Source organism: Apodemus sylvaticus, chromosome 6 (genome assembly GCF_947179515.1).
Source record: "Apodemus sylvaticus chromosome 6, mApoSyl1.1, whole genome shotgun sequence".
Classification (NCBI taxonomy): Eukaryota; Metazoa; Chordata; class Mammalia; order Rodentia; family Muridae; genus Apodemus; species Apodemus sylvaticus.
The window spans coordinates 11,712,017-11,738,766 of NC_067477.1; the positions used below are offsets into that span (position 1 = coordinate 11,712,017).

A 26,750-nucleotide genomic window follows, 5' to 3' on the forward strand; every position below is an offset into this window, starting at 1 on the left:
AGACAGGAGGCTAGTCCGCGTCGCACGCAGGCGTGTGTCTTCTGGTTGTCCTTCCACATCAGTTAGGAACACTGGCTGGCTAAGCAGCTATGATGCCATCCAGCACTGTAAATCCCCTATTAGCTTCATCCAGCAAGTGACCACTGCTAGTAAACTCTCCATGTGGAAAGGGAGCTTGTATTTACTAGGATTAAGAGTAGATCTAAAGAATCTTCAGTTTTATTTTTGCACTTTCTCTGTGCTCCTTAAACTAGCTGCTGCCATAAGAGGGAATGGAATGGAGAAAGTCAAAAAGGCAAGAAGCTGGGCCGGAAGGGTGTGGCTTAGCCCAGAGCACCTGATAAAGCACCTCAAGGAAAAAAAATGAAGAGATTGTATTTGGTGATAGTGTAGCAACTAAAACATGTAACAGTCAGGTTACTGACCATCTCCTGCCAGCCAGGCTCCAGCCAAGCCTCTTAGCCTCTTCACCGCTTCACTTCAAACCTTACAGCAACGATAAATGGCTCATGCATGGAGAATGGCAGGAGGGTGGGCAACTCAGGAAGCAAAGAGAGATGGCAGGATTGAACCCAGGCCAGCTACCTCTGACCTCTAAGCCTTTATAAACAACAAACAAACAGGCAGATGTTCAGGTTCAAGTCCGGATTTGAGAATTAATCTTCAAGATCAACCCACACCTTATCAAGATATAGAACATTCTGTCTCTTTAGCAATTTCCTCTGCTCTCCCTGTCATGGCCTCTGCTTGAGGCCAGGGTCTAATGTTTCCCAGGCTGCCCTAACTGATGCCCATCACCAGATCTTAGTTCGCAGGGCAGGACCAAAGCCCGAGTGCTACAGTATGAGTCAGCATGAGGTGGCAGTCACTCCCTTTGTGGCCAAGTATCATTCCACTGCCTACAAATGCCCCAGATAGTTTTTGTATGAGTGCTTTGCCAGCACATATGTAAATACACCATGTGTGTGCAGGGCCTGAAGAGGGCAGAGGGAAGTGGATTCCTTGTAACTAGAGTGACAGATGGTTGTGAGTCACCATGTGGGTGTATGAAGATCTCTCCAGCCCCTATTGTTTTTCCTAGAATAAAAACAAACAAACAAACAAAAACCTATAGTAGATTTGTCAGGACACAGGTTATATGTCTCACTTGAAATTTTATTCTTAAATTTACTTATTTTCGCTTTTGGAACCGGGACAGCAGAGCGAGAGAAAGTTTCAGAGGTTTGTCCCATTATCATCATGGCAGCATCCAGGCAGGCAGGGTGCTGGAGGAGCCAAGAGTTCAACATCTTAACATAGTGATCCAAAGGCACCGAGGAGGAGACTAAAGTCCACACTGGGCAGAGCCTGAGCATAGGAGATCTGAGAGTCTGCCTCCACCATGACACGTTTACTCCAACAAACCTATACCTCCTAATAGTACCACTGCTTGTGGGCCAAGCATTCAAACACATAAATCTATGGGAGCAAAACCTATTCAAATCATCACAATGTACTTTTAAAATATGGAGGCTAATTTGCAAAGTAAAAAATATTACTTATTTTCATTGTATTTTAGAGAGAAAGAGAGAGAGAGAGAGAAGTTGTGTGAGTGTAAGTGCTGGTGGAAGCGAGAGGCAGCAGAGTCCTGGAGCTGGAGTTACGAGTGTTTCTGAGATGCCTGACAAAGATGCTAGAAACTGAAGTTGGGCCCTCTCCAATAGCAGCAAGCTCTGAGACACGGACCATCTCTCCAGCCCACAGTCACATGGGTAAGTCAGAGGACAACCGACAAGAGTTGATTCTTTCCTTTTACCACATGGTCAGGGATAGAATCAGGCCATCAAGATGGGTAGTATCACTTTTAAAGAGTTTCTCCAAGTAGCACCATTTTACATGCCTACTAGCATGCCTGCTTTGTCTTTTTTCCTCTTCTTCCAGACAGGGTTTCTCTATGTAGCTCTGGTTGTTCAGGAACATACTTTGTAGGCTAGCCTAGAACTCACAGATATCTGCCTCTGCTTCCCGAGTGGTGGGATTAAAGGAGTGTGCCCACGGCCCTGTGTTTGTTGTTGTTTGTTTATTTATTTATGCGAGTGCCATGTCGCTGTCTTGAGGGCGTCAGATCCCATTACAGATGGTTGTGAGTCACCATGTGGTTGCTGGGAATTGAATTCAGGACCTCTGTAAGAGCAGTCAGTGCTCTTAACCACTGAGCCTTCTCTCCAGCCCCCCCCCCCTTTTAAATGTAGCCAAGGCTGACCCTGAACTTCTAACTTCCCTGCTTTTGATCATCAGTGCTCCCGGCCCACGCTGCTGGGAACTGAATGCAGGGCTCACACACTGCTAGGGCTCACTCACTGCTAGGGTTCACACACTGCTAGGGTCATGCACTGCTAGGGTCACGCACTGCTAGGGCTCATGCACTGCTAGGCTCACGCACTGCTAGGCTCACGCACTGCTAGGGCTCACGCACTGCTAGGGTCACGCACTTACTTACTCGGCTTCCTCACTAGATGTTTAAGACTGAGAAAAGCTTGTTTCATTCTACTGACTTATCTGTATGACTACTACAGCTATATCTGGAAAGGGCAAGGGTGTCTTTCATCTTACTTTTCCCTTTATTTTGAGACAGGGTCTTGTATAAGCAAAGCTGGCCTCCCATTTACCATGTATCCAAGGATGGCCTTGGACTCTGGATGTAGCAGTATCTTCCAAACAGCCAGAGCTCGGCCCGCATCCTCTTTACCCAATGGACCCTGTACATTAGAGCACTGACTGCACTCCTTCACATACCTATGCCCAGATGCCTACCTACCCAGCAAACCACAGTGGTTTTGTAGCATAGAGCCAAGGAATGAAGTCATAGGCCTGTGGATGATCGGCCTATGTTTTTTGATCAGCCTGTGGATCTGCTGATGGGAGCTGGAAATAACAGTATGTCCTATTGGATCCTAGAGGACCTTTTTGCTACAGTGGAGGATACTGGAGGCAGCCCTCTTCTGGCTGGAACATCCTCACGGCAACAGTAAAAGAATGCTCTCTGGCCAGGCTTCTCTCATCACTGGGCGCTTTTATGTTGTCAGCAATTTAAATCATAGCTTGTCTTGGCCTTAATTTGCAATTCTTTGCTAAGGAATGACACCGAGAAGCTTTTACTGTGCTTATAGGCCATTTGTATGCCTTCTTTGTTTTTTGTTTGTTTGTTTGTTTATGTTTTTTTGAGACAGGGTTTCTCTGTGTAGCCCTGGCTATCCTAGAACTCACGCTGTAGACCAGGCCAGCCTCGAACTCAGAAATCCGCCTACCTCTGCCTCCCAAGTGCTGGGATTAAAGGAGTGTGCTGCCACTGCCTGGCATAGGTGTATGCCTTCTTTTAACAAGCATTCACAAATGAATTCTGACACTACATGAGGAAGTCCATGATAAAGCAACTTCTGCAATAATAGACAGCAAAAAGGGCTGGGACTCAAAGGCTAACTATAGGACAATTTTATTTGGAATCTATAACCTGCCAGTTGAAAACCCGAGGCAGTAGCTAAACATGATAAAGTCACATGGGGACAAAGCTGCACTGGGCTGGCATCCCAGAGTTGACAAATAGTACTAACACTGGCGACAGGCTGGGAGCTCATGTAAGACAGTGGGTCTGGGTTCAGGGCAAGCATAGCCTACAAAATGCACACCCCAGAGGGCATTCTGGACCCAAGAACCAGGTCAAAGACAAAAACACTTAGCTAGGGCTTACTTCAGATGTTGTATTATGTCCACACGGCGGGGTGGCAGAACCTCCTCCCGCTGCAGCTTTCTCTGTGCTCCTCACATGCCTTCAGAATTAGCAGGTTCTAGTGATGGCAAGTGCGGTGCCACCTCTGAACTAAAGTCTAAGTTAGCAGACATTCTTCTCAGCTCTGCCCTCTGGCAGCAGTAAGATGTGCAGCTCCAGAGCAAAGCAATCAGCGTAGTGCAGTCTTACTAGTGCACCGTGGGGACAGGGAGCTGCTGGTGCCGGGACTGGGACAAAGGGGGACCAGCCTGACAGCTTCCGTTTTATTCGCTTCATCAAGGAGAAAAGCTTCTACTTTATTCCCCAAATCAGACACTTTCCTCTTAAAACTGCTTCTTAAAAAGAGGTGTGGGCTGGAGAGACGGCTCAGCAGTTAAGAGCATTGACTGCTCATCCAGAGGCCCTGAGTTCCAGCAACTACGTGGTGGCTCACAACCATCTGTAATGGGATCTGATGCTCTCTTCTGCCATGCAGGCATTCTATAAATAGAGTGCTCATATACACAAATAAACAACTTTTTAAAAAGGTGTGTGTATGATTAACAGCATAACCTATCGTCAACCTTGAGCAATCTTTCTGCCTCAGCTGGGATTGTAAGAATGCACCACTACACCCTACTGTAGAACTCTTACGTGTGGGGTGGAGAACAAGGGCAGCGTTTGCTTGTTGTTTCCTATAGTGTTCTTCTCCACATAAATTATTGCATGATATAATCTTGTATGTTACCTAAGGCACACACTGACAATGATGTCTTCATCACATGCTGTGACTAGATGAACTAAACCACAAATTGCATTAGTTTGCTAAATGGTCTAGTGCCTGACATGCATATTTATGGATAATGGGAAATGAAATATCATGAGCATCTTAAATATTTGCTAAATGATGCACATTTTCCTCCAAAAGCCAAGATTGTACTAAATCACTGTAAAATTCCATACTCTATCTCTTTAGCTGGGTTCAACAAACAGCCATTTAATAAATATCTTAATTTAATCCTTTCCTGGCTGGTACAGTTATTTTGACATCTGTGTAGTCTAAGCTGGCTTTGAATTGGTGCTCCCTGAATTACAGGTGCAGCCGCTATTTTGGCACTCAAAGCAGCATTTGGCTTGGTAAGGGTAGAAAGGGGAAGGATGTGATGGCTGTATGCTGACAATACTCAGCTAAGCTCAGAATCAGCAATCGCTTTTGTGTGGCAGCACATGTGCCACGGTTCATGTGTAGAGATCAAAGGACAATTAGCAGCACTTGGTTTTCTCCTTCCATTACATGAGTTCCAGGGATCACACTCAGGTCATCCGTTGGGTTTGTTATCAAGAACCCTTCCAGAGGTTCAATTTCCAGTACCCATAACCACCTGTAACTCTTGTTGGGCATCATGCATGCATATGGTACACAGACAGACATACATGTAGGCAAAACATTCATAAACATAACAATAATCATCTTTACAAAAAAATATAATCCCAATCTCTCTCTGTTTCTGTCTCTCCCTTTCTGACTTAGATCTGAGAGGTAGGTATGCGCTGGGATTAATAACACAAGCCACTAGACCAGCTAAAGTTATCTCCTCACCCACCTGCTTTTCTCACTGGACACAGAGCAGACCTGGAGAGGCTCAGTGCAGGAATGCTTCATGTTCCTGGCTGCAGTCAGGCCCGGGATGGCACAAGTGGAGACTTCTGACACAGCAAAGGCCAATCTCCTTTCTACTGAGCCCTGCCTAATTCCCTTGCACCAACACCAAGCCTACCAGCTGGACTATAGGCATTGTTCAGTATGCTGAGAAAATTGGTGCCAAGAGTCTATACTATTTTACCATCAGCCACATAAAAGCAACAAATGAAAGCACAGAGCATGATACAGATGTTAAGAGAGGCAGGGCTTCAGTACACAATATGGTGATGGAAATCAAGTGGTCCAGGTGCTATAACCAAAGGTCCAGGGTCTTCCACAACAGGACGAGAGTCATTTGCTGGGGTCATTGGGATGGGGTGACAGCTGATAGGGTGACCATACACAGGGACCAACTTGGGGAAAATGGCTTCACTCCCAGCTGAATAAGCATAGGACTTCTCTAGTTTTCAAGGTTTGGTAGTAAGAATAAACACTAGCTCTGGCTTTTCTCAGCGATACCAGCAGCCTTCCTCCATGGTCTGGTGGAGACTGCTGGAGAAAGGCTCAGGGCCAGTGAGTCTCTGGCCAGAAGAAAGAGTTCTTAGGCCAGGCAGCAGGCTCATCTGTCAGCCATGTCTAGGCCACATCCAGCTGCAGCCTTGTCTGGCTGGCACATGCCTTTGGAAAGCTGGATGACCAGTGGATCTGAAAGACAGTGTGAAGCCTAAGGCATACATACAATTCCTCTGGAAGTCTCTAGCTGTGGCACACAGCCCATTTCCACAGCTGACTGGGTTATGTTCAGGACCTTATCTCTTTTAGCAGCTTGCAGAAACCCCATTGCCAAGGGTCTGGGCCTGGCCAGGCCCCCCCAGTGCAAAGCATGCTTCATTGGGGTGGTGGTGTGTACTGATCAGTGTAGGAGGCACTTCTTCCTGCTCTTTAACCCAGCCCTCCTCTCACGGGGTTGAGTTACTATACATTAAACACTTACTTAAGTCCACAAAATCCTGGTTGCCAGTGCACAACAATACCTACTTCCTGGACAACAGCGTTGCAGCTCAAGCTTACTCTGACCCTGGGAGCTCCTGCTGCCATCTCCGCCTCCACAGCAGACAAAACACACTTGAGTTGCTGAGTCAACTAAGAATATAATACTCTGAGCTCATTTTATCATTTCTTAGGCTATGAATATTTCCATGTCACCACAGCTGTGTCCACTCTAACTCCTAGGATGGTCCACAGAAAGTGGCTCACAGCACAGTACCTCTTTAAGTGACTGAAAGAGACCCATAGCTCACAACCGCATGTGCAGAACCAGTGGGCACATAGCTCACAACCATGTGTGCAGAACCAGTGGGCACATAGCTCACAACCGTGTGTGCAGAACCAGTGGGCACATAGCTCACAACCGTGTGTGCAGAACCAGTGGGCACATAGCTCACAACCATGTGTGCAGAACCCAGTGGGCACTCTTCCAGATGCTGAGACACAGCTCAGCATACACTGATCCAGCCACGGGACACAGCAACCACTTCAGATTTAAAGGTCAGAGAGAGAGGATCGTGCAGCTGTCCTAGTGCTGTCCTAAGCAGATCTTGGTAGCATCTTCTGCCACCTTATAGCTCCTTTGGTTCTGAACAGTATGCACTGCGTGCAGTGAGAGAGGTGAAGCTCCCTACAAAATTAGGAGGCTCATTTATTCTGGGGAAGCGGCCAGTTAAGTCCACTTAGAAACATCACCTAAGAACCCGCCTTCCCCACGTACACAGCAGATATGGGGGCAAGGTACTTTAGTCAGTAAGATACAAGGTGAAGCACTCACGCTCTGCACCATACCTAGTTGGGAAAGGTCCAGTTTAGTCCAGTGCATGCCTGTGGGGCAGCTCTTTGAAAGTGTCCTGATGAACACCTGTCCAAGGCTGTCCAAGGCCCACAGTGCATCCTGGCAGGCAGCGTAAGTTGTCATCTCTGCATCGGGGGGCAACTGCACTGTGGAGGGGCGGCACTGTACACTCTGGGCACTGATGATACACAGGTCCTTGCTGCTCTGGCACAGCCATAAGGAGCTTCCTGCAGAAAAAGTTCACATTTGTCACCAAACACTGTCTCAAAGAGCTCAACGCAGCCTTTTTCTTCAGACAGAGCTTTGACACCTGGCCACAGATTGCCTGGTCACCCACCATGACCTTACAGGTAGGCTTGTTATACTTCTGAAGTTAGAAGAAAACACTACCATAGACATTAGAAAGGTCAAACCTGAAAAGACCTGGAAAGAAAGCAGGGTCTATGAAACAGTACTGTCAAAGAAGTCTCTTTGCCCACGGCAGCGGCAGCGGCATGGATCGTGGACTGCTCCCTGCTTTCCAGCAATAGCATGGACCACAGCATCCCATCCACCTGCTCTCTGGGGTCAGCGGTCTGCATTTTTAATATAGACTGTTGGGGCTGTCCATTCTTCCAATCCCAGAAGGAGAGGGGCAAGCAGTCTCTCTGAAGGCATTTCCCTTGTTCTTCTGCTAATGGGTGGGCAGCAGGCATGGAAGGAGGAAATCCTCCTCTGACCCTGGCCTCAAGAGTTATGCTTGCAGTCCTGATGTTCTGGAACTTTCAGGGTTAATAGTATCTGTTTAGAATGCCAGTCATCCTTGGGAATTAAAACCCAGCTACACTGTGTAATGTAAAGTATTAGCTAAAACTTGTGGTCATATGTTTTAGAATACTTTTATTTTTATTTTAATTAAGTAATTAATCAAGCTAATTGGTTTGTTGAGGCTGGGTTTCTCTATAATAGCCCTGGCTGTCCTGGAATTCACTCTGTAAACCAGGTTGACCTCGAAGTCACAGAGATCCTCAGTGCTGGGATTAAAGGTATGCACCACTACCCCCAGCTATTTTTAGTTTTTAGAGTTGTTTTTTTTTTTTTTTGAGATTCCTTTATTTTATGTGTATGAATGTTTTCTCTACATGTGTATGTGCATGATGAGTATGCTTGGTACTCATGTCATGGAAGGCAGATAGTATCATATGGACTCTTGGTACTCATGTCATGGAAGGCAGACAGTATTATATGGACTCTTGGTACTCATGTCATGGAAGGCAGACAGTATCATATGGACTCTTGGTACTCATGTCATGGAAGGCAGACAGTATTATATGGACTCTTGGTACTCATGTCATGGAAGGCAGATAGTATCATATGGACTCTTGGTACTCATGTCATGGAAGGCAGACAGTATTATATGGACTCTTGGTACTCATGTCATGGAAGGCAGACAGTATTATATGGACTCTTGGTACTCATGTCATGGAAGGCAGATAGTATCATATGGACTCTTGGTACTCATGTCATGGAAGGCAGACAGTATCATATGGACTCTTGGTAGTCATGTCATGGAAGGCAGACAGTATCATAGGGACTCTTGGAACTGACATCTCATAGCTGAGAGCTGCCATATGAGTACTAGGATCACACTCAGGTCTCCTGGAGAAATGGGGAAGAACATCAGGAAGTCATCTGCTGCCAGCTGCTCCCACATTGCCCGGTGACCTCCTTCTACAGGACATGGCCTCAGACTCAGCTTTGCTACCCTTACCCCACTTGGTAGCTCTCCTGAGCACATCTATCCAGTGCTGCTGGCCCACAGCACTGCCATATCTCCTCTCTCAGGGTCTATAAGGCCATATCTCTGACCCACAGGGCCACGGCCAGATGAAGGTCTGAACTTTTCATCCACTGACTAAACTTGTGCACTGTGATTCTCGGCTGGGCTGAGGCTGACTCACCGTCCTGGGTGGGAGCAGGAGAAGCCAACACAAAGGCCCATTTTGTGGCAGAAGCTGTTCCCCGGGGAACAACGTTATTCCAGTAAGTTCCTGGAGAGAATTAATATAAAAGTGGTTAAGGAAAGAACAAAACAAACAAACGAAAAGCTCAAACATTTCAGTTTTGGTTTTATACTATAGTTGTTCTTCAAAGCTCTTACAATGATTTCTAGTGTTCTTAAACAAAGTGGCATGAGCTACTTATTTCTCTAAGCATCATCAAGAAGAGTCATGCCTTGTTCACTGAAGCCCAAAGAGACTACACGGGCCAAAGCTAGAGGAAACTCACCCACAGAGTCACTCAGAAGTAAGCGTATGGATACGGCCAGCATGCTGCATGTTCAACAGCGGCCATCATTTCCCCCTGTAAGTGGACTATTCTTTCTCAGTAGACTCTGAGGGTGTGGCAGACCTTTACGAAAGATGTCCTTACTTGTACACGTGTCTGTGTGGGAGTGTGCCTGAGCATGCTCTCAAGTCTAGAGGGTCCTGAGTGTTCCCATCTATCACTTTCCATACAGGGCTTGGAGACAGGTCTCTCCCTGATCCTGGGGCTCTTTGCCAGCTTAGAAGCCAACAAGCCCCAAAGATTCTCCTGCCTCTGTCCACCTTGTTGTTAGTCTCAGGCATGCATAGGATATCTGGCTTGTTATGTGAGTACTGGGATGTGAGCTCCTACCCTCATATTCTGAACTGCTGAGCCATCTCTACACAACCACACCCCTCCCAACAACACCCCCTAAACAAGATTCTTTGTGTGAGTGTGCCCTCAAGTGTGTCAGGACATGTGGATGGACATCAGAGGACAACTTTTGGAGCTACTTTTCTCTTTTCTTCCTGTTTTGGGACAAGGTCTCCTGTTCTTCCAGTGGGACGTGTATGTGATCGTCTGCCCAATTCTGTCACTGCCTCCCCATTTCCTCACAGGCATGCTCTCCTGAGCTTCCACTGTATCTGGCTTTTTGTTGTTTGTATGTAGGATTTTTCTACATAGCCCTGGCTGTCCTGGAACTTACTATGTAGACCAGGCTGTCCTTGAACTCAGCTTTTCCTACCTGTGCCTCCCAGGTGTTGGAATTAAAGGCATGTGCTACCATGCCTGGCTGTATCTGGATTCTTACTCGAGTTCTTGGGATTGAACAGGGGCCTGCAGGTTTGTGCGGCATATGCTTTTGCCTACAGAGCTATTTCCCTGCCCACCCCCAATGGGTTGTGAAATTGAGCTAGTCTTCCATTTGTCTTTATTACAGTATATTAGGTTTCCATAGACACCAAGTTTTAGGAATGACAGAATGAAAAAGAAAACAGGAAGGAGAGACCACAAAGCCTGGGTGCCTCTGTCAAAGGCTGTGTTCCCACGGGTGCTGTATTATCTCAAGAGGAGACTTCAAAGCCATTCATTAAGTGTTCTGTGAATCCCTAGGTTAGATTCTCACTACCACTACCACCACCACAAAAAATAAGATAAACAAAGTAAAAATAATGTGAAAACTAGAGTAATTGACTTACCTATGAGACTTCCTTTAGCAACATGGAATTCATTCTTCCCTGAGGAGATCCACACACCACTCTTGTTAACCCCTAGTAGGCTGGGCTGGCACTGAAGCTGCTGAGACCAAAACGCCATGCGCAGCTTATCTGCGACCTTTTCCACAGGGGCTTGGGCTGCTGTCGCTACTGTGTGTGTGGCATGCATGATGGTCTGGAACAGGCTGCACTGGTCAAACACCACATAGTCCGTGATGCTCACCTGCAGGAAGGGACCAGCCGAGTCTTGCTGAAGGCACAGGCCCTGAAGCCCATCTGCCTCCAAAGGCAGCACCCACATACAAGTACAGCAAGACCACCAAGTGCCTGCGACCATACACACATCCCTGCACAGGGTCAGAGTTAATAGCAGCTGTATTATATCCTTGGGTGGGCCATGGGGATGGAAGAAAATGCTCTCACTTTATTTTACTTTTATATCACATGGCTCTGTTTTAAGTATGTATTATTTTTGTGATTAAACAGCACCCACCTCACCCAAGAAACCTTTTATTCTAGTCAGAATGATAAAGAACAATTTCATTTTAAATTCAGGTGTTTCCAATGACAATAATGTTTAATACTTAGAATCATAATATAAGCATTAAAAAAGTCTAGCAAGTATGTAATTAAGCAATTACTTAAGTTATAAGCATCACTATTACAACTTATATCAGATATCAGCCTAAGCAAGAAGACTCCAAGATTCTAGAAGCCATCTGATGTGCAACTCCCCTTGACAGCAATCCTGAAAAGTATCCGTACAGACTACAGACACTGCTAGAGACGCTTTGGGACAACCAGCTCCCAGAGGGAAGCTTCTTGACTGCTGGGCGGCCAATTATGACAGGATTATTTTTAAAAATATTTATTAATATTTATATTTTGTGTGTGAGTATTTTGCCTGCATGTATGTATGTACAACAGGTGCTTACAGAGGCCAGAGGAAGGCATCAGAATGCCAGGAGCTGGAGTTACAGAAGTTTGTGAGCTGCTAGATGGGAAGTGAACTGGGTCCTCTGCAAGAGCAGCCAATGCTCTCAACCTTGGAGCCATCTCTCCAGCCCTGGGCCAAAGCAAAGCAGGGGGAAGCCTGGCTCAGCAGAACTCTCTGCAGTAGTTTACACTTACACTCCATTTATTTCTCTTTATTTATGTGTTATGTATGTGTGCAGACATGCAAGCTCCAGCACACATGGAGAGAGACAACTTGGGGAGTCACTTCTCTCCTCTACCATGCTGGTCCTAGGGCTCAAACTCAGGTCATCAGGCTTGGCAGGCACTCTAACATGCTGAGCAATCTCACCATCCTCTCTAGTATTTTTGCCCATTAGATTTATTACAGATGGGTACAAACATCCTATTCCTAGGATCCATTCCCAGGTCACATAATGAAATAATAAGAGAAAGTATTACAGGGAACTTAAATTTATAAAAACAAAACAAACATGAAAGAACTTATTGCAAGTTAGTAAGTCACACATACATGCTGCCCTTTTGTCTGGGAAGGAACACAGTCCCACGACAGCCTACAGTCCGCAGCCTGAGTTCTGTCCAGCCTGGCTGTGGGACTCTCTGGGCGCTGACAAGCAAGCTCCACTCAGAGACTAAGTGCATGCTGTGCACCTTAGGATCAGTGCAGCTCACCGGAGACCTGGCGGTCACGATGCCACAGCCACACACTAAGTCTGTGATACCCAAGAGTGGCAGACATGCAAGCAGGTCCCCAACTGAAAGAGAAAGGAAAGATCCACTAGGCAAACGTAACTGCTTCTAGAGCCACAGAGAAAGCACAGAATGGAGCTGGAGAGATGGCTCAGTGGTTACGAGCACTGGCTGCTCTTCCAGAGGACCTGGGCTCAATTCCTAGCAACCACATGGCAGCTCATACCTGTCTGTCGCTCCAGATCCAGGGCTTCTGACAGCCTCACAGACACACATGCGGGCAAAACATCAATAAACATTTAAAAAAAGAAAACACACAGAACTATTTCACTCTGCTTCTATGCCTGTCAAAGTTGTGTGCATTATGAAAAAAATGACAGTTTTCTTTGTGTTGACTTTAACGACTGAGGGATGCAGTACCCAGCACCTCAACAGGCAAAAGCAAGAAGACAAGGGCTCAGTGAATAAAGTGCTGAGCACACAGTGTGAGGACTGGAGTCTGGATCCGTGCTGGACGGCAGAGGCGCTTGCTTGTAAATGCGATGCTTGAAAAGCCAAGACTGGACCCCTGGATCAAGCTGGTTAGGACTAGCTAGGCGCATGAAGTTCAGGTTCAGCCTGAGACCCGGGCCTCAGTAGATAAGTGGAAAGCAATCAAGTAGGAGCCCAACACCAACTGTGGCTGCTATGTGAACAAACATACACACCAATGGTCTCACATACACATCCAGGCACATTATACATACACAAAAAATTCCACCAGAATTTAGCACACACAGATATGCATATATGCTTATGTGCTGTTTCCATGTGCATGTTCATATATGATAGTTATTTTTGAATCATATAAACCTCAAATATTAAAATATAAAATTTTATGTGTGTGTGTGTGTGTGTGTGTGTGTGTATGTGTGTGTAATATACATGTTCACATTCATGGAGACAAGCCTCACTAGGCAAACCTGAGGTGACCATAAAGCCTGAACCGAGGAGACATAGAGGTGAGGTATCGCACTGCACATATGTCAGGACAACCTTAGGCAATGTGTATATGGGACAGTTAAAAGCTTAGCTCTGAATGGAACCAAAACAGGAAAGTGGATGCTCCTTGCAAAACCCACCAAAGGTTGGGCTGGGACCACCCCCTCCTCCTCACAGTACTCTCTTCGCCGGCTGCATGTGGGGAAATGCTCAGTTCTTTGTTGAAATATCATTTACTTAAAGGCCTTTCAAGCAAGTAGAGATAGATGAGTTTTAATTGCGGGTTGGGTTTCCAAACCTATTGTTTGGTCTCTTTTCTTAGCATGTTTGTTCAGAATTAAACATCATTATTACCCAGGTCTTCAAATGGATGTCACTGGGTTTATTTAGCCTATAATAGTGAATGCCTAAATAACATTTAAATAAATAAATAAATTCCAGCCTGTATTAAAGTAAAGAAAGCTTTTACAAGTCATTTCCTATGAGGGGAAGTTTTTGTGTATGTTTTTAATATACCCAACCACAGGAAATTCTCATCTACTAAATGGTAAAAGTAAATATTACTAATTTAATCCAATCTCTTAAGGAAAAGAGAGAAGGCAGAAAGGGTGGGTCTGTAAGTCAGAGAAAGTCCCATCAGTTACCTGCCACCAATGATCATCATCTCCTTGGGGCTTCTTGGGAATCACACCAGTTCTGAACCAAAGCTTCCCATGAATGTCCAGGGCCCAGAGTGTGTGTTGATCTCCAAGAGTTATGCAGACAGGCTCCAGAGTTTGCCTTTCACTGGTAGTGAGAGAACACAGCATTAGGCCAACCTAGGAGGCACAGTATACAGAAGGCTGCCTAACCGAGTGTCTCTGAACAGGCGTGGACTACTTACTGAGTGTCAAGGAAGGAGCTGACCCTAAGGTGCACTGCTGGGCAGTACTTGCTGCCTGCCCAGACATGGCTGCTTTGGAAAGACATACTCATGGAAGGAAGCTACCCATCACAAGTGAGCAGGCACTGAGGCCGAGAGCACCTGCGTCTCTCCTTCCCCACTCTCCCCCAGGCCAGGCTATGTGTATATGGTGTATAGCTCACAGCCATCTGTAATGTCATCTCTGATGAGTCTGCCGTTCCTTTCTTCTTCTGGGGATACCTTTGGCAGCTTTGGGGCTCAGTGGAGGCTAGCCTTGGCATGCTGCTTGTTCAACCACTAAAGGCAACCGACAGCTCCCCACTGCTCTGCACTCTCCATCTTGCTTAGTATCCTCACACCAACTGGCACCCAACTGGCTGAGGCACGGTTGTCCACACTGTTGAGTTTTGGCTATCTTGTACACCTACACCAGCCTGGAACTTTCTCTGTAGAACAAGCTGTCCTCAAACTCAGAAATTAGTCTGCCTCTGCTTCCCAAGTGTTAAGACTAAAGGTGTGTGCCACCACCACCTTCTATGTTAAAAAGTAAGATATAGTCCAGAACAAATTTCAACTGACTAGGATAAAATACCAATAAGCATTTGTATCTAATCATCATAGACTTGCAACAGAAACAGGTGACAGAGAGTAGCTCCGCATGGAGAACATGTGACCTAGTAACTCTCTGATGTTCTAGGACATTTTTTAAATGGAGTTTCTTTCTAAAAAAGGTTTATTAATTACACACACACACACACACACACACACACACACACACACACACACACACACACACACATACTGTTTTGTCTAGATAACCAGAAAAGAGCACCAGATCCCATTACAGATGGCTATGAGCTACCATGTGGTTGCTGGGAATTGAACTCAGGGCCTCTGAAAGAGCAGTCGGTGCTCTGAACTGCTGAGCCATCGCTCTACCCCTACGTTTTTAGAGACATGTATCCAAGACTGAGGATGACTCTGAACTGAGGCAATTACTGGTTGCCTCTTTCTCCTAAGTGATTACAGGCATGTGTCACTCAGCTGACTCTCTGTACTACTGAGGATGGAACTTGGAACTAGGCAAATACTCTGTCAGCTGAGCAGTCTACCTAAACCCTGACATAACCAGCAATGTGCCCCTTTGGCAGTCTGCTGGCAGAGGAGCAGAGTGCATTCCCAAGACCAGTCTGTTGAGGCCAGCTCTGACAAATAGCAAAATCTCTACCACCATGAAACCTGTAGTTGTTGGTTTTACCAGAAAAGGCTCACCTAGGTGGCTGGTCAGGAATAAATGTCACAGTGCTGGGGTCCATACCTGACAATATCACACTTCCACTGTTCCCCTTCAGGACAGAAGCTGCTCACGCCCTCCCGGTACAGAAGGGCCCTCTGCTCTGTCAGTGCCCACACCACACTATTCCGGGCTGTGATCTGGGACAGTGGGTACGGACAATCCACCTTCACGGCTCGGGCGCAGGGCCGATCCACGCTGAGACCTGCAGTGAGAGGAGAAGAGCCCTGCAGATTCAGCAGAGGCATGTCACACTATTTTGATCTGTGATTTTCTTCTTTGGTACTTTTGCTATCTGTGGTCTTTCATAATAGATACCTTTTCAGGTACAACTACTCAGGTAAAACCCCAGACTTATCATACTGCAAGGCCTGTGAAGGGTCAGAGCTCCAGAAAACTTCCCTCACCTCTTTGTGGCCTGTCAGTAATGTGTGTCACGTATCTAAATGACATCAAAGGCAACTCCTGAGGGAACAAGCTGGACAGTTAATATGTAAAACCCATATTATGTTCTATAGCTTTGGCAACAAGTATGTTTTAGCAGGGTAATCTCAAGGGTGCTAGCAGAGTTTGCAACTATGAGGACTGGCCCACAGGACTTCTGCAAATTGGTGCCAACCACAGATTCCAATTCAGTAGGATGGGAAGGGACAGGGTGATATGAACTCAGCTCTGACACCATGCTCCAACCCTGCTCCTTTCTTGTGTAAAGTATCCCCTTTCCTGCTGTGATCAAAGTCAAATGCCCTGGAAGCTGGATGTGCGCATGTATCAGAGCCTCCTATTTCCACTGAAATACACAAGGATTAACTGAGCTGAAGGCCAGAGCCCCACACATGTCCATGAAGCTGGCAGTGCTGCTGCCCAGGTGATGACCTCCAATACCTGAGACAGAGCAGGCAGAGAACCATTCCTGGCTGATAGCTCACTCCAAAGATGGAGCCATGCTCTCAAAATCAGTGTTAAATGACTACATCAATCTTCATGTAAATCCAATATGGCCTCTTGACAGCGCAAACAGAGCCCCTGCTCCCAAGGCCATTTCCCCCTGACAGTACACAGTTCCCCCTGCTGACAGTACACAGACACTGACTCATTACAGTGTATTTTTAATAAACGAGTCCCACTGTGCCAGGTATAGCAGCTAAAGGTTTCCCCAAGGGCAGGTTCCTAGGACAAGTCAATCTGCTATTTACAGCAAGAAGTAACTTGTAAATATGAGTGCAGGTGCTGGGCTGTGGCCTAGCTGAGAAAAGAGGGAGATGTCTGTCAAGTCACGACTATTCCTGCTTTCCTCTCCGACCTGGATACTCCAGGGTATGCACAGGGTGGGCGTGGACATCGGGACATAGGAGCAGCAGCTCTGCCCCACATGGCATCCTACCCTGCACTCAATCATCTATGCATTCCTGTCCAGACCAGTCTGTGTCAGGGGAACTGCTCTTCCACAAAAAGCAGTGCTTCTAGACATGTTCTCGCTTAACTCGGTTTTCGGTCTCTGCATCCTGTGACCAGCTGCAGATTCAGCAAGTGCAAGGACAACGCACAAGGCCTTTGACTACCTGTCTGAAGATAAAGATCTCCATTGGTCCTGATGATCCAGGCTGTGTCATCACTCAGAGCCACAAACACAGCCTGGGGCAGAGCCTCGTACCAGTGCCGCTTCCCCTTGATAGTGACTTTGCCACAAGCAAAAGCACGGTTAGATTTCTGTTCAATCTTCCAGAGAAGAGCCCCTAGGAGAAAACAAAAATCTCCTTCCGATTCAGCAAACACGAGACTCACCTACACAAATGCTCCATTCTTGGCCCTGTAAGGGATGGCTTTCTAAAATACATCTTGTTGCTTCCCACTCAGAAGAGCCCACCATGCTGGAGTGTAAACCCACCAGCTGTACGTTGTCGGACAGCATATGAACGTGTCCAAGTCTCACATTTCTCAACTGAAAAGTGGGTCATTTCCACCTTCTGGGACTGATCTGATGGCTAGATGTAAGAAGAAATTCACCGCATAGCACAGGGTTGGGCAAGAGGCAGTCACTCAGGTCAGGGGAGAGAAGTGACATTTCATTAGGTACATGCCCACTGATGCATGAGGCACAGTTAGTGCCCAACACTAACCTTGGGGACCTCAAGGAAGGGCCTTTTCTGCACCACTTATGTGTATGTGAGTTGGGGGCATGTTTTCATTCAAAAGAATTCTGAGGAAGGGATAAACAAAGTGAGAAGGTGGGCGACAGGCCAGAGGCACCAGGGGTGGAGGCCATGGCGTTATGTCAGGTGAGGGGTACCAAGGTGTGAATGCCCTGAGCTACCAAGGCCTCAGAGCAGTCGTGCACACAGCTTTCTCCCCTAGCCCTGCCCTGCAACACTATAGGGCCCGAGGTATCCAAAGATGTGTGAGTCTCAGCTGAGAAAAATGATCTCACAGAGACAGACAGCTCCAACCACAGCAACCAAGCAATGGTTGGAAAAATAAAAAGTAATTAATACAATCAGCAGAGAACCAACACTTCTAAATGGCTAGGAGGAGCCGGGCGGTGGTGACACCTTTAATCCCAGCACTTGGGAGGCAGAGGCAGGCAGATTCCTGAGTTCGAGACCAGTCTGGTCTACAGAGTGAGTTCCAGGACAGCCAGAGCTACACAGAGAAACCCTGTCTTGAAAAACCAAAAACCAAAACAAACAAACAAACAAACAAAAAATGCTAGGAGGATGAGCTTAAAAGTATGTGACTGAAACAGGAAAAAAATAAATGAAGCTATACAACTCCACAGGCCAGCTAATGGAGTGGCTGTCGTCTCACCCAGTCTCCAGGGGAAAAGAGGTGGCAGTGAGCAGTGAGGAAAGCGAGCAAATGACTGAGAAACTGACGCTTCGACAAGAACGCCCTTTCTCTGGCTTCTCCTCCACGATGCCCACTGCTTCAGAAGAGATAAACACAGATCCAGCATTAGGAAAGTGCAAATGAAGCAGGCTGTGGTCATGCCTATAAGCCCGGCTCTTGGGAGGCTGAGGCAGGAGGACCCAGTCAGTTTGAGGCCAGCCAGAACTCCACAGCAAAATCAAGGTCAGCCTGTGCCAGAAGGCCACTCTAAAAACAAAAGAAATAGAAATAAAGAAAACCACAAGTAAAAGAGTCTCCACAGATAAGGGAGTTATCTCAGCCTAGCAGAACTGTATTCAAAAAAGTCTCCGGGTGGGCTCAGTAAAATGCTAAACAACACACAAAAGTGTGAGCCTTTGCTACTGCAGTCAGGGAAAGGATTGCTGGAGCACATCCAGCACACATCCACAGGCCTGTCTTTACTATTTCAGTTGCTTTATAGCAACACTGACAAACCTAAGTATGTTATTTTTATGAGGATTTAGTGTTTCAACATGAGGAGGAAAAAAACCCTCAAAACTCATATTATTTGTATAGCTTACAAAAAATATGTTCCTTGTGTTATCAATGCAATTAATAAAATAAAAAACCAAAAAAATCCAGCAAGTGTGTTGAACAGCCATCACCCTAACCAGTGTCAGAGGAAGCATTCCCAATCTTTACAGTACCCAGCTAAGCTGGAAGGAAGGTCACTCTGCTGACACTCTGCTGTCACCAGAGGAGAGCTGCCCTGTGAGCCGCAAGCTGTGTTGGGGTTTGGGAAGTGGGAGCTGGGAGGCGCGAACCTGAGGGAGAGACTGCCATCTGCTGGACAGCATCTTCAAACCTCTGCCAGCGCAGCCCTGCACCAGGCAGGGCACTGCAGAACAGGCCACCTTTGTAGTCCAGGCACCAGATAAACTTTTCCGAGACCGCCAAGCTGAGGATGCCATAGCCAGGACCCGAGTAGCCCATCCAGCTCTCTGCAAACTAACAAGGACAGAGGCCAGTGAGTTCTGTGGCAGGGCATACTGCTGCCTTCATCACAGTTACCAACAAGACAAGTGGGCAGGATACTCTAGTCAAAGGATCACTGAGAAGCCTTGCCTACCCCCTGTTCTGGATCCAGTCCCAGAAACATTCTGGACTAGGAGCTGTGGCCCTGGGTAAGAGTCTCTCATAGCATAGTACCCTTCCTAAGTAACGCTCGAAGGTGTGTCCGACCACTTGTCAAAACAAGACATTGTCACCTCCCAAGTCCACACTCAAGAACCACACAACTAAGTTCCCCACTCACAAAATAGTTTGCAACAGAAAAACAGAACATTTAAGGTAAGTTTGTGATTTGACATTGGGCTGTTTATAGCTATCCTGGTGCATATGCCCTGCACAGGATACAGGCCATGCATGTGGTAGCACATGACATCACATCAAGACACCTGGCTTTATTCTATATAGACTTTATACAAGGAGGTGTATTCATCAACACATGTATGTAAATCAACTTTCTGTACGCTTAACCTATGACAGATAGCCTATGGGAACAGCATTATAACTGTCTATACCACAGTTTTTCAAATCCTGTTCTAACCCTTGTACTCCTGGGGGAACAGCTGGGAGGAGTGTAGATGGGATACTGTGAAGTTTGCATACTAAAGCTTTGTGACTATTTTTTCATTTGTATTACTTGTTTAATGTAACCGTGTGCATGCACACACATTAGTGTGCTAAATACATAGCACATGCATGGCAGTCAGAAAAGACTGTGAAAGCGGGTCTCTCCTTCCACTGTATGAATCCTAGAGATGGCACTCAGGTCCTCAGGCTTGGTATCAGCCCTAACCCACTGACCTGTCATGCTGGTCCCATGTGCTAGGATTTGTTTAAAAGTCAAAGCTAGATAAAGGTTTCCTTTAGACACACTTGTTGTACAAATACCTGATGTGAAAGCTAGTATTCTGAAAGAGAAAGGCTTCTACCTTTTCTCCACCTGGCTTTGTTCACCATAGCAAACTTTTCGCTTAGCCCTTGTCCTCAAAAACAAACAACCCACCCAACATTTCTACAGCTTTTCTGCTATTTGGAGCAAGACCAGGTACAGCAAAGCTTGGTAGACAACTTCAGTGCTCCAGGATCCTTTTCCATGGGCAAGGGCTTTCTTACGCTAAAGTCCTAAGATACACGGACAGATGTCAGGTGATCACACTGCTGTGGCTTCCCATAGCTCTGCACTTGGCTCAACACCCTTAGCCAGGTCCCATTCAACTGACATTCTGGGCAAGCACCTGGCTTCCCAGAGACATGGGGGCCACAGCTAGCTGTCACTTGCAGTGAGCTCCGAGCATGAACACATACACTGTCAGTTAAGAGCACTTAGGAAAGCCAGGCGGTGGTGGCGCACACCTTTAATCCCAGCACTTGGGAGGCAGAGGCAGGTGGATTTCTGAGTTTGAGTCCAGCCTGGTCTATAGAGTGAGTTCCAGGACAGCCAGGGATATACAGAGAAACAGTGCACTGAAAGCATGAACGCAGGATGCTGAACAAGCCGCCCAAGTTCTGGCACATTCACTTCTAAGATAGAGCATAGGAATGGGGGAGAGTCCTGGGCCACCCTGATCTTCACTTGTAATGAGACCTGGTCTGTGCATACATCACTTTACTCTTCTGAGGCTCCACTTCCTCCTCCATAAACGGGGGGTGGGGGCGGAGGTGGGGGTGGGGTGGGGGGGGCCACTGCACTTGCGTTCTAGTTTTGTTTTTTACAGATTTATTTATTTAATTTATGAGTACACTGCCGCTATCTTCAGATACACCAGAAGATCTCATTACAGATGGTTGTGAGCCACCATGTGGTTACTGGGAATTAAACTTAGGAAGAACTCTGGAAGAGCAGTCAGCGCTCTTAACCACTGAGTATGTCTCCACCCCCACCCCACCCCCAGTTTGTTTTTGAAGAAGTGTCTAAGTGCACCCCGGAGCTGCACATGGCACGAGCTGGCAAGCATCCTGAGCTCTCAGCACTGACAGCACAGGGTGGGCCTCACCGGCTACTAGGGAATGTGCTGGTATGGGGCTTGTTCTGAAGCCAAACATATTTGCTAAGACTTACATGCCAAAGAAAATCAATACTTAGACATCATTTTTAGGTTTGGGCATGGTAGTACGAGATTTTGATGCCAGCTCTCAGAAGGCAGAGGCAGGTGGAACTCTGAGTTCAAGGCCAGTCGGGTGCACAGAATGAGTTAGAGATCCTGTTTTTAAAAGTAATTTCAAATATAAAACTCCCGAGAATAATAAATTGCACTGACCAAGAGGCCCCACAGCAGACTGGGGGCTCCGCTCTGCAGTGTATCCTGAGGCACTATGAGGATACTGCAGAAACAGCATTTCTGGAGAGGCCCCCAATCCACACTGGTGTTCTTATCGGTGAATGGACTGTGGGAAGGCAGGAACTACCCACCTCATATGTGCTCAGGACAAACAGCCCTTTGCACAGTGGTGTTCCAATGACCCCAGGCTACCTTAAGTGTCCACACTGGTGTGGCCTTGAAAGATTCTGCTTTTGTTGGTAGGAGGTTAACTGAGCAGGGATATAACATAATTCAAATGATTCCCCCAAACCCAGACTTCAAAACTGGGATTTCCATAAGAAGGAAAACAACTGAGTCTGTTATGGATGCTCTTAAAGGAAAAGCAGCAGTTGCCACAGCCACACCAGTTATGTCTCCTGCATCAGCACACAGACCTGATCTGCTTTGAGCAGAGTGGTTTCCTCAGCACCCGGTTGGCTCAGGTCCTGCAGAGAGCGGCCAGCTCCAAGCTCTGTGACACTTGTCTCTGAGGATGAAGATGGAAGTCCATGGGCATAAATGTCTTCTTCATCACTGGATGTCACTGCCTGATCCTGAAAAGGTTGGTCCAGCCAGTGTGCATGGGTGCTGGCCACCGAGGCAGAGGCAAGAGGAGTCACCTGTCCCTCCACAGTTCCCATGTCACATTCAAAAGTGGGTGTTTCCTTCTGACCTGTGTTACGATCAGTTGGTAAATGCCAAGGATTTGAGTTCAGGTGGCTAGGGCCCTCCGCCTGGGTCAGGATGTCTGCTTCTGGGCTGGCCTCCCCAGGGCTGACCTCACAGACTCCAATCCCAGGCAGCCACTGCTCAGCACCTGGGGGCCAGCTGAGGCTGGAAGGCAGCACACTGGAGTCCGGAAGAGGGGCTTCAGAAAAAGTGCTCTGGGGGCCATTGGACTCCGAGGCATCCACCTCCGGCTCCTCAGTAGAGTTATTCTGTCCCCGCAGGCACAACTCTGTATATCCTGCTACTGATGCAGCGGGACCAGGCTCCTCTTCACAGCCTGAGATGATGTCAGCACCTCCCACATCCTCCTCTGGCTGCAAGGGTAAAGTCAACACTCCACTGAACAGGTCTGTGTCCTGTGTGTGGTCACACTGGGAAGCTTCCAGTGTGTGATTTTCTTCATCTGCTGGGTCAGGGGCAGGGCCAGGCACGTCCAGGACATGGAATGCTTCGGGGCTGTTGTTCTCCTGTAAGATCCCATTCATCTCACCACTGGGGTTGCTCTCCTGGTCTGGAGACTCTGTGCTCAACTGATCCACACTACTGTCCAGAACACTTGAGGTCATGGACAAAAGGTCTGTGTTCAAGGACTGGGGGCTGTCAGCAGGGAGCTCGGAGCAGGGGGTTGACTCGAGGGAACTGTGGCAGGTACTCTTGCTTCCACCTTCTGATTTAAAATGAGAATATTCAGAGTAAGGAATGACTCTAGATATACAACCAGAGTACTGAAAAGGCATTTGGCTCAAGAAAAAAATATTTTAAATGAAGGATATTTAGTTGGGTATAAATTAATCCTTATAGTCCCAGGATTTGGGAAGTAGAAACAGTAAGCTCATGAGTTCAGAGCCGCTCTGAGCCACATCGTGAGTCCCAGGCTAGCCTCAGCTATTTGCTGAGCCTCTGCTCTCACACCCCGTAAAAAGAAAAGAAAGAAAAAGAAAAAGAAGAAACCTGTTAAGTACAAATGATCCTAGTACAGCAATGTCCAGTGAAATGGACATTTCACTAGACTCTGAATATCACTATTTCACTAGACTCTGAATATCACTAGTGAAATGCTGAGAAAGTGGAATGGGAATGGAGCGTATAGATTACAGGCCAACTTTTAAACTTGTCAAAATGCATGAGCACTTACTAACGCTACTTTCGACACTGCAGCAGCCTTTAGCTGCAAGCCTCAATAAACACCTAGGAGCGAAGCACTTAAAAAGTTCTATGTGGCCTGGGTGGTGGCACACGCCTTCAATCCCAGCACTCGGGAGCCAGAGGCAGGAAGATCTCTGTGACTTCTGGAATAGCCAGATATCTACCTCAGGAAAAGAAAAAAAAATATTTCTATGTGAAATCCCATATCTGGTAACATGTCAACACAAAATGTAAGATGTCCAACAAATACAGCAGCATAAATCTCTGCTTCAATGACTATACTACATGTTTGTACTGTCTCTGGTCTAACGAAAGGTATACATGGTAAGCCAACATCTTATATTAAGTATTATCTTAAATATTAAAGAGCAAATTCCAGGCCCTTCAATCAGCACCTGAGCACATGGATAAATGCCCGCGCAACACAGGCCCTACCGAGATGCTTATGTGTGTGTGTACACACTGTTAACGTGTGGGGAAGAGCGCATTCAGTGCATGATGTTCTCTGTCTGCCAAGAGCAGCCAGTGCCCTTGGTGAGAAGCACCATCTCTTCCCAGTAGATGTGCACATCCCCAAAGGTTCTGCCAGGCTACCCTAGGTGCCACACGAGTGAGTGTGCGCTTGCCCACGGACAGTACCTGTCTTTCTCTTCCTCCTCCTCTTCTTCACTTTGATAGGTTTTACAATAAGCTCCTGGTCAAAGTCTTCAGAGCTGATGACACTGAATCTCTGTGAGGATGGCTGAGCACTCTGGCCCAGCTCGGGGGCAGCCTGCAATCCAGGCAGCAGCAGCCCAGAGCTACTGTCTGTGGAGTTGAGGGAGCTGCTCCTGCTCCGTTGCTCACTGGCCACGGAACTGGCCACAGAAGAGCCTCGAAGCCTTGTCTCGCAAACAGTGGTCCCCAGTGACTTCTCCAGATGCTGTCCACGGACCTGCTCAGAGCACCTTGACATCTCTGGGCCGTCTCTCACTGAGAAAGAAGAGACTGGTTTACTGCCGGCTCTTTGGGGGATGGCAAGGTGCAGTACTCAGCCTGGTAGCCTGGACACCAGCTGCCACCAAACACCCAACTTCATCCTGCTAAAAAACCAAGCAATTCCAAAATCCCCAAACCCAGAGAAACTCAAAGGATTACACAGGAGAGTCCAGGGGACTTTGTGTTCAGGAAGCTCATGTAGTTAAGATCAGGAAGATAGTTAGTGTTCTCATTTTAAATTTAGAAACTTTTATAAATGTTTCTATATCAAGAAGGATATAGTTGCTGGGTGATGGTGGCGCACGCCTGTAGTCCCAGCACTTGGGAGGCAGAGGCAGGTGGATTTCTGAGTTCGAGGCCAGCCTGGTCTACAGAGTGAGTTCCAGGACAGCCAGGGCTACACAGAGAAACCCTGTCTTGAAAAAAAACAAATCCAAAAAAAACGAAGAAGAAGGAGGAGGGGGGGAAGGAGGGGGGGGAGGAGGAGGAGGAGGAGAAGAAGAAGAAGAAGAAGAAGAAGAAGAAGAAGAAGAAGAAGAATATAGTTAAATTCCTTACTTATACTATGCTTTCATTATACCTTGATAAGAAGAAGAAGAAGAAGAATATAGTTAAATTCCTTACTTATACTATGCTTTCATTATACCTTGATATTATCTAAGAAGCATTCTAATTAAATTCCTTGAAATTCAAGGGAGAAAAGTGATTTCCCAGCGGAGTGGGTTCCCAGGGTTCCCAGCAGAGGACGTATGGAGGTCAGTGCCAATGCAAGCATGGAGCAGGGTGAAGGCCTAATGTGGGACAAGAGTCCTGTGTTAGAGCCAGTAATGTGCCACTGCAGTGGACCCCCCTCCACTCCACGACGCACTGAGGTCTCCAGGGCTAGAGCTTCCAGTTTCAACACCTCAACACAAAAGTGCTGTGCACTGTGACAAGCATCTATTGGGTGCTGTGCACTGTACAAGGTGCCAGGTAACAGCCATCATGAAAACTTGTAGACTCTTATTCTTGAGGCACAGTCAATGTCCTGAGGGATGTCACTTGGCTGACGTGGGTCCCTGAGTATACACTGGCAAGGAGAGAGACTTACCTCTGTTCTGCAGTGACTTGCCAAAGATCACATAAACTAATGGGAGTGTGAGGTCTAGAGCTATACCATGCTATACTACCACTAGCAAAATGTGACTTCCAAAATTCAAACTAATTCAAATTAAGCAACATTTAAAATTCAAATTATTAGTAACACTCACCACTTGAAGAACCCCAAACCACAGATGGCCAGTGACGCCTAACCAGATAGTGCACATCTGAAGCAGTCAGCCCTGCAGATAAAGTTCTCTCTGTGAGAGAACTGCTCTCTCTGTGAGCCACACTGGACCTTCTTATACAGCTCAGAAATCTTACATGCACTTCTCATAAGAATCCTGGTTTTAGAATATTCACCAGGCTGCCGGAAAACACTGTTACAGTTCTTTGCTTATTAGCAGTTATAGAGTATGTACTTAACATGTACAAGGGCTGGGGCTGAATCCCAGCCTTGCAAAATCAACCAACCAAGACAAGATAAAAAGAGAGTCTGCTTCTGTGGCAGACACCTGTGATCCTAGTACTTGGGAGGCTAAGTCAGAAGGAATGCAACTTTGGGCCAACCTGTGCTATAAGATCCAGTCTAAATCAAAACAAATAAACAAAAACTATTAAGGTTTGCATGAACCATAAAATAAGATCCAAAGCACAGGGAAAAATAACAATCCCAAAGGACAGTCTGTGTCTAGGGCAAGAGATGTACAATAAATTACAAATGTCATTGCTTTAAAATTATACAACCCTGTGCCTCAGAGACATTAACCACACACAGAGTCTCAGATAGGGCACCTGGACGAGTCAAGTGGTTTCTGATTTCTCCTTTCCATTCACCCAACTGCCCACCTTCATACTTGGAGAAAGCTCTAGCGCCATCAGACTGCCTAACATACCTTAAGTAGGTCACCTCCATGACAAGCCTCTAATAACTCGTTTAAGTAAACCCCCAGTGATGGACCTATTTTCGTTTCTTCGAGACAGGGCTCTCTGGGTCGCCCTGGCTGTCCAGGAACTGC

General features: G+C 46.8%; 1 protein-coding gene across 3 annotated transcripts in view; it reads right to left on the reverse strand.

Moving 5' to 3' along the window:
• The window catches only part of Tecpr2 (tectonin beta-propeller repeat containing 2), a 104,732-nt gene that overhangs the window by 16,321 nt on the left and 61,661 nt on the right, over window positions 1–26,750 (reverse strand). For all 3 annotated transcript variants that reach the window (XM_052184996.1, XM_052184994.1, XM_052184995.1), the window contains exons 8-16: window positions 24,313–24,645; window positions 22,194–23,194; window positions 19,255–19,438; window positions 17,146–17,319; window positions 15,608–15,788; window positions 14,030–14,171; window positions 10,722–10,962; window positions 9,174–9,263; window positions 7,227–7,460 (exon numbers count right to left, since the gene is read on the reverse strand). In XM_052184996.1, coding sequence (XP_052040956.1) covers window positions 7,227–7,460; window positions 9,174–9,263; window positions 10,722–10,962; window positions 14,030–14,171; window positions 15,608–15,788; window positions 17,146–17,319; window positions 19,255–19,438; window positions 22,194–23,194; window positions 24,313–24,645 — 2,580 coding nt within the window. The remainder of the gene's footprint in view (window positions 1–7,226; window positions 7,461–9,173; window positions 9,264–10,721; window positions 10,963–14,029; window positions 14,172–15,607; window positions 15,789–17,145; window positions 17,320–19,254; window positions 19,439–22,193; window positions 23,195–24,312; window positions 24,646–26,750) is intronic.